The sequence below is a fragment of the Tinamus guttatus genome, unplaced genomic scaffold (genome assembly GCF_059628265.1).
Source record: "Tinamus guttatus ecotype Peru unplaced genomic scaffold, ASM5962826v1 Tinamus_guttatus_pri_ptg000526l, whole genome shotgun sequence".
Lineage (NCBI taxonomy): Eukaryota > Metazoa > Chordata > Aves > Tinamiformes > Tinamidae > Tinamus > Tinamus guttatus.
In genome coordinates this window covers 154,253-162,606 of record NW_028289060.1, presented here as the reverse complement: position 1 = coordinate 162,606, position 8,354 = coordinate 154,253, and the positions used below count along the sequence as shown (strand labels likewise).

The window sequence follows — 8,354 nt, the reverse complement described above, 5'->3', positions numbered from 1 at the left end:
CCTGTCGTTTCTAACAAGTGGTTCCTAATGCATCTCAGATAGTTCTGTGCTTTGAGCATTCTCTCTGTGGTTATAATGATTTTTTTACATAAGTTTTTGAATGCATCCTGCTTTGCCAGAAGCATGATCCAGCTCTGTGTAATTGCCATACCTGCTGTAAATATGTCTGTCCTTGTGTTTCTGTGTCAGTCCTGGCTTCGCTCAAATAAAAGTGGATTTCCTCACTGCAGTACTTGAAGGTTGGCCTCTCCTTCCAAAGTCAGATTCTAAAATGTGCTCAGGGACTTTCACCATCAAAGTGTCTGTTTCTTTCTCAGGGCTCTTCAGGACCTCCAGCAATGGTCTCATGGATGATGTGTTAGGGAAGGAGGGTTGGATTCAGTTCTCACTGTGGGTGCTCAGAGTTCCTCCAGATGGTGAATGGCCAAGCCATATATTCCATGTGACAGGGCTGAAGATGGATATGGAGCCTCCAGGAGACCACAGGGCATCTCCAAGGGCACCATGTTCCTAGCAGTGAATGGAGCTTCAGAAACTCAAGGGGAGCCACTCAAATGGAAAGGGCAAAAGCAATGAATGTCTACGCTAGGGAGAGCTCTGCAGTCCCACAAGAGGCAATGGGGACCCAGGAGGCCCAGGGAAGGGAGCCTGCAGAGTCACTGAGGTCACCTTCAGTGTCAGTGTTTGGCTGCCTGGGCAGCTCCTTCCTGCCGGCCTCGGTGCCTGTAGCCAGAGGACCAGCCGGTCCTGCCCAGCCTCCCTCCCAGCTCAGAGGCCAAGGACGGCTCTGCACCAACCCCAACATGGCACAAGGCTGGGGCCAGCAGGGTTTGTGGGGGGTCAGGGCAGTGCGGGCTGTCATGGGGACCATGTCAGAGGGACATTTCCCCAGGGCTGAGCACCCTGTCCTGGGTGCTGCCTGCACAGTGGAGCCAGGGAGCCGTGTGCGGGTGCAGGGATGGGCACACATGGAAGCCCCTGTGTTCCCCTTGGGAGAAGGGAACCTGCCAGGAGCTCTCCCACCGCTGCCCCACCAGCACCAGTGATGACCAGCCCTGCTGCTGCACCCACACTTTCTCGGTGCTGAACTCAACCACGTCCCCAAGCTGCTCCCTACAGCTGGTGCAGGGACACCCATGGGGTCTGGCCATTCCTGCTCCTCACAAGCCGCTTGTTCAAGGCAATGCTGGAAGAACAGGCTGTCACCATCCTCTTGGCCCTGCACTGCCTGTGGCTGTGACAAGTGAGCAGTCCCCTCCAGAGACTAGTTCCTGGGACAGGCACTTGGGAACGAGCAGCTGGCAGTGTTGATGGGAGTCCATCTGGGACATGACCTCTGGGTGGACAAGGAGGCCTCAGGCTCCCTCAGCCTGTTGAGGAAGAGTTGTCCGCTGGGAGGAGTGCGGGGAGGAAGGACGTGAGTCCTCCTGTGGTTTGCGAGGTGAAGGTGCTGACGTGTGGTGGAGACCAGGGCACTACAAGCTTGAACTCAGGCCCTAGACCTCATGTTCAAAGAGTTCCACACAGCTGAGCTGCCCCTTCACACTAAGGGGCATCACGAAATTTGCTGGGAGTGCACTCTGTTCCTTCTTCCAGGTTACTGATGGAGAAGTTGAGCAGGATTGGACCCAATACTACTCCCTGGGGGACACAGCTGGCTCCAGGCCCCCAGTAGACTCTGTGCAAATGTCTGGGCACAAGTAGGAAAACCTGAGAGAACCTGGAGTCTTTTCCTAGCAACTACTAAAGAAAGGCAGAGTTTCCTCATAGCTCCTGCCCATGCAGATGTGCTAAAAATCCCAGGCATGTATCATGGCCTTGCAGGCCTACTTCAGTGTGAATGAATCAAGTGTCCAAAATGAATTACAGTCACAGTTTACATTGTCAACATCTCCACATGTCTCAGCTTCCTAGTGAGCGTGGCTCTAGCACTAGTGAGCATCTAGTGCTATTTCAGATGGCCAAGGAAGATGCCCACCAGGCCCTGACCAGGCATTCTAGAAAGATGTGAGTATCACATTTCCTCTATCAGAGCAATAGGCACTAGCCCGTGCCTGGGACAACCCTGTCTCTTCAGATGTCACCAGGCAATTGCCTCCCACCCGAACTGCCACAGGAAGGCGGCCTCTAGGCTTTCTGTCAATTCACTAATGTTCAGTTTTGTGTGTTGGAGCTTTGCATGGAGCCATGGAAACCTGTGGTGACACTTGGTTGTCATTTCTGTCATATTAGAGAGATTTGAGATGACACTCTAACCATAGGCACGAGAGCTGAGATCTCCTAAACAACACTGGACCCCTGGTCTCAGCCCACCTGCCCTTGTCCCACCGTGACTCTGTACCCCAGAGGTCCCTTGGTGTCAGTGCTGGAAAAGACGTTGCAGAGGGAAACTCTCCTCCCTGCACTGGGCACATCCAAGGGAGCTCAAACAAGCGGCTCAGAGAATCCCCCCTCTCTGCTAGTGAAGGGGGAAGCCTGGCTTCCTACTTTATCATGGGCTGTGTTTAAGTGCTAAATGAGAGATTCCTGTGCAGACATGACAAAAACTAGGAATCTTTATTTTAGTATTTATTAGTTTAAGATGGATGTAAAAGAGAGAATTTAAAAAGGAAAAAAGCGAGAAGTAAAAAAGAAAGAAATGGAGAAAATACAGCCTCAATGGCAGATATCCTGGTGAGTGAATGAAACAGTTGTTATCACTGACCTTGTACCCACTGGATGAGTTTCTTCAGTGCCTCCTTGAGCTCCTTGTTCCTCATGCTGTAGATGAGGGGATTCAGGGCTGGAGGCACCACCGAGTACAGAATGGACACAACCATGTCTAGAAGTCGGGAGGAGATGGAGGGAGGCTTCAGGTAGGCAAACAATGCAGTAATGACAAAAAAGGAGACCACAGCCAGGTGCGGGAGGCACATGGAAAAGGCTTTGTGCCGACCCTGCTCTGAGGGGATCCTCAGCACAGCTCTGAAGATCTGCACATAGGACACCACAATGAAACTGAAACACCCAAAGCCCAAAGAGAAAGTAACCCCAATGAGCCCAACTTCCCTGAGGTAGGAGTGTGAGCAGGAGAGCTTGAGGATCTGGGGGATCTCACAGAAGATCTGCTCCACCACATTGCCTTGGCACAGTGGTATGGAAAATGTGTTCCCGGTGTGCAGGACAGCATTGAGGAAACCACTGGCCCAGGCAGCTGCGGTCATTTTGACACAAGCTCTGCTGTCCATGATGGTCCCGTATTGCAGGGGTCTGCAGATGGCAACATAGCGGTCATAGGCCATGACTGTGAGGAGAGAAAACTCTCCTCCCAACAAAAAGATGAAGAAAAATATCTGGGCAGCACATTCCGAGTAGGAAATGTCCCTGGTGTTCCACAGGGAATTGGCCATGGCTTTGGGAACAGTTGTGGAGATGGAGCCCAGGTCGAGGAGGGAGAGGTTGAGGAGGAAGAAGTACATGGGGGTGTGGAGGCGGTGGTCGCAGGCTACGGCTGTGATGATGAGGCCGTTGGCCAGGAGGGCAGCCAGGTAGATGGCCAGGAAGAGCGAGAAGTGCAAGAGCTGCAGCTCCCGCCTGTCTGCAAATGGCAGGAGCAGGAACTCGTTGAGGGAGCTGCTGTTGGACATTAGTTCCTTAGGGGCACAGGAGTCCTGTCCAAGGAAGGAAAGAAAGCGGAAAGTTAGGGCAGGCATTTCTGAGCCAAAACATTTCAGTTTCTCAAGGAACTCCCAACATTTCCTCTCTCCCTTATTTCAGCTCCATTTCTGGTGCTCCACTTTGAACTGGCTGAGTGTGTCAAGTTCAGCAGGGACTCCTGCCCATAGCTCCGGAGGAGTTGTTTCTGCTTTGCTGCAGGTGGAAATAGATGCACTAGTCTTTGACTGGTATTTGTGGAGATGCCTTGGAATGGCATATTGCATTGCTTGGCATGGACTTAGTCCAGAGACCAAGTGGGAATATTCTCCATTCACCAGCATAAAAGCGGAATACAGCCCTCACAGCAGTTGTATCTGAAGGAGAAGAGCTCTGTGAGGGAATCACCCCCATCACTCTTGCCCTCCTCAACAGAGATATTTGTATCTGAGTCTGCCACACCAGATCTCACTCCAACAAGGGAGAACAACAGTCAAAGGGAAACAAGGATAGACCTTACCCTTTCTACATGTCGAGAGGTCTAGAGATAGACCTTGTCCTCATGCCTCTTTTAACCCTGCACCCTTATTCCAGGCACTGCAGAGAGAAGGAGTAGCTTTGATGCACACAAGCTGCAGGAGACGATGTCCACCCCTTCTATGGCAGGGCTCTTCAACATTTAGAAATCAAGTCATCTCTGCAAAAGGATAATTGGAGGAGTCTGTTGATATATAAGTGTGCGTATAAATAATATATATGATGGTGCACACACGAACACACAGTTCTACACACACACAGTGCCTACTCACTGTGGGAACATATTTTGATACAGCAGAAATCTTTGGTGCCTCAGTCGTTCTCAGCACAAATCCTTGTGCATCCCAACAGGAAAAAAAAAAAAAAAAACCCTTGTTAGGACTTTGTCATGGGACCTGCTTTATCACCGAGCCTTGTCCCTCACTGTCATGTACTTGTACCTCACTCAGATGAAGGACAACGACACTCAGAAGTAAGCCCAGTTCTTCCTGCAGAAACCTCCCAGGAGCAGGACACTGTCCAGGGGCACCCCCATGTCTGCAGGTGTTAAGAGCAAATCAGATACACCCTGATGCAGCAGCCCAGGAGAAGCTGGTGCTGTCTATGCACTAAGGGATGGATGAGGGGACATTCGGATGTCCCTGGCAGACTCTTTGCCAGCTCCTTGAATCTCTAAATGAGTCTCAGTCTCTTGTCCAAATCTGACAGTTTTGTTTCCGTTTTACCAAGTGGAAGGAAATTCTATGCAGCATCACATTGGCTTCTCTTCCAGGAAATACCTGCCTTGCCTTTCCTTTTGCAAAGTGTTCCCTGAAATGTGCTCACAGCTAGACCTGTGAGCAGAGCTGACCCCCGCAGCACCCTCCCAGCAGGAGAAGGAGCCTGTCCTGGCAGAGGATAATCCTCCCACCCAGAACTTCTCCCCTCAGTCCTGTGGGGAGCTCCCTGGGCAGGCTGAGCGCTGACCTTCACAGGCGACACAGTCACTGCTGCGGGCACACAGCACCTTTGGGTGCAGGGACCCTGCTCTGAAGTGCAGACCTCTCACCCTGTCTGCACACCCCGGCTTCACATCACTGCTGTTTCTGTTGGGGAAGGCAGCAGGATGCCCTGCTCATAGGTGGTATGGTAGAGAATCCCTGCTCTGAAGCAGCTCCTCTTCCTCTGCACTGCAAAAGCCAGAAGAAAGAAGAGAAAAATGCTGCCAGCCATGGGGTGTGATGAGTTCTTATGTCCCCTTCAAGAAGCTCCGTAGCATTGTCCTGTAAGCACAAACTCACCGTGTTAAGAACTGTGGTCTCCTCTGTCCTCCCACTCCACACTGCCGTTCCCCTCTCGCTGCCTTCTCTCCTCCCCTGTCCGCAGCAGCAGGCAGTGCCCGCAGCCCTGCTGCTCTTGGCACAGGAGCTGCTCCTGCACTCGGCTGTCTCTGGGCAGTGCTGCCAGGCTGCCACGAGCTGCCTCCGTCCCAGGAGCCTGGCCCTGCTCAGGAGCAGAGGAACAGCTGAACTCACCAATTTCTCTGTCCCTTGTGCCCCCTCCTCCTGGGAAATGTTCACTGCAATAGACTGAAGTAATCACCTGTTGTCTCTTCCCATCGAGTGGAGAGCAACTCTTTCAAACCTTGCAAATTCTTTCATCAGAGGATCACTACCTATGACAGATGGAAATGTGCTCCTGTGGAACACCCAATTCTCATCTCTGACCTAGGCAGGACACCTAGTTAGGACATGAAGGGAGCTCCTTGACAAATGGTTCAGGGATTGACTCAAATGTGTCAGTCTGGGCATCTCTTGCTGGTCTAGAAGACCCTGACATGAAGTGGGATTCAGAAAAATCCTACAAGCTCCACAGGCAGCTCAAGTGATTTCCCTTTCAAAACTGAAGTGAGCTCAACATAGAGGTCTGCAAGAGAGTTCCTTGTCTAAGCTGCAATTGCAGTCACTGGAGATGGAGGATGGGAACCAGTTGCTCCCACACAAACACCTGGGGACAGCTGAGAAAACTGAGGAGGTCCAAGGCATGTGCCAGGGCCCACTTGCTCTGATGCATCTCCTTGGAGACCTGCATCATCCTAGAGCATCAGGGTGGGGGCCTCAGGAGAATTGCATTGCCCATCTGAAATGACCCCAGACGCCAAATACAATGGCAGCCCCAGGAACTATGAAGATGAGGCGTATAAAGGTTCTGGCATGAAGCAGCAGCTCTGGTAATTCAGTGTGGATACTTGATTTGATGGCATAGAAAAGTGCTTGCAGGGCCTTGTCAGATGCTTGGGGTGTACAGCACAATCACATGTCTCTGGCAAATGCAGCAGGGCACCTGCAGGAAAATCATGTCCCTTGGTAAGGGCTCCAGGGCACCCTGCGTTTCCATGCTGTAGCCAAACAAAGACATTCCAGCACTGGCTGTAGGGAAAGCCCATCCTGTCTACATCCAGGGTGCTGCATAAATGGGAGGCATCCTCACCGCGCCGTGTCTCTGCTCCAGTCTCTGCCCTCTCAAACCCTTCTAGCTCTCCTCTCCTGAATTTCTGCTCCCCCTGCCAGATGATATGAACAAGGCCTGGGCTAATGAGGGCCTCAGAGTGGATGGAGCACTGGCTACCAAGGCCTAGGGACTTCTTCAGCAGCACCTTCGCTTTCCCAGAGATTGCTTCAAGAAATCTACCATCCTGCCCTGTCCCTCAGGCTAGGCAGGTGTGACAGTCACAAATGGTTCATGTGCCCACCTACAGCACCTGCACACACACACACCCATGGTCCCTAAGGCACTGCCCTGGCCTTTGGGTGCCTGGCACTCCCTGGGTATCCCCTTTCCCCTGCCTGGTGGCCTGATGGAGCCAGTAAAGGTGCTGCTGGTGCTGTCAAAAGGCAGAGTGGGCAAGGGCACTTTTCGAGCATCCTCACAACCTGCTGGTCTGTCCATGGGCTTTGGAGTCTTCAGCCAGTGCCATTGTGGTGGCCTTTGCTCTGGGATAGAGCAGTGATGCACAGATGATGCCTCCAGCAGCAGCATCCCTGCACATCTGGACATGCACTGATGCAAGAAGGAGAATGTGTCCTAAATATTCATGATTTAATTCTGCATTTCATATACTGTAATTCATATTGCTTTCATGTACCCTCATACCAGTTTATTACAAGATGAAATTGGAGAGGACAAACAACAAGGGTCTTTCCTGCTCTCCTTCACTTTTTTTCTCTTCTTTTTCATTTTATTTTTTCAGTAGGATTTGCAGGAGGACCTGGAGCTGAGCCCACAGCAGGGCACCAAGACTGCAGGTTGTCACATATCCTTTGGATGGAGGCTCTTCCCATCTGCTGGCCTGATGGTCATCAGCCAGGTGGCCAAGACGGTGAGGAGAGCCTTAAACTGGGAGTGACTCAGGGGAGAAGACTCCAGCAAGAGTGAGGAATTGATGGCCTGGGATGGCAGGGAAAGGTGCAAGTGATGTGGACAAAGGAACCCCTGGAGAGAGCAGTGGGATGCAGGGAGCTCTGCTTAGGGACAGACAGAGAGCCTGTCAGGATTGTAGGGATGAGGATTAGTGGGCAGAGCAACAGAGCTGGCCTTGTGTAGATCTCTACTATGGATCTCTGTAAAGGCATCATGATGGGATCCCCATGGTTTTCACCAAGACATTGTGATAGCGTCTTTCTCCATGGTCTCCACCAAGGAATCATGATGGGACCTCCATAGTCCCCACAAAGGCATCATGATGGGGTCTGCCATGGTGTGCAGCAGGGCATGATGATAGGGTCCCCATGGAAACCACCAGGGCTTTGTGATGGCAGTGGTAGCCTGCCCATAAGGCCATTGTGAGCGGGTGGTCCCCATGGTGACCATGTTCTTGTTGGGGGCTAAGGCGCCAGGTTCCCCACTCTGAGGAGAACAGCTTCAAGCAGCTCTGAAGGGTGGAGGACCTCAGGAAAGGCAGCCATTAAGTAAGCATCTGTCAAGAAGAAGAATGCTCCATACAAACAGTTGGTAAAATTAGGAAACATCGCTGGAGCCCAGCTAGCCTAAAGAGGGAACTGGCATGTGGCCTTCAAGTCAATAAGGCAGCAAGTGGAAAGGGGAAGAAGGGAGAGGCTGCAAAGGAGGAAGTCAGAAATATTGTCCGGTAAAGTAAGGATGGTTTGGGGAAAGCCAATTCTCCCTGCTCCTGCTTCAGTGAGAGG

General features: G+C 51.9%; 1 protein-coding gene across 1 annotated transcript; it reads right to left on the bottom strand.

Annotated features, from left to right (window-relative positions):
• Nucleotides 1-2,696: 2,696 nt before the first annotated feature.
• Nucleotides 2,697-3,626, bottom strand: LOC148592756 (olfactory receptor 14J1-like). Its single transcript, XM_088533901.1, has one exon. The coding sequence runs from the start codon at nt 3,624-3,626 to the stop codon at nt 2,697-2,699; it is 930 nt and encodes a 309-aa protein (XP_088390027.1).
• Between the last annotated feature and the right edge of the window lie 4,728 nt (nt 3,627-8,354).

Coding starts and splice junctions, on each gene's coding strand:
- LOC148592756 (XM_088533901.1), bottom strand. CDS start 3,626: ATGTCCAACAGCAGCTCCCTCAACGAGTTCCTGCTCCTGCCATTTGCA.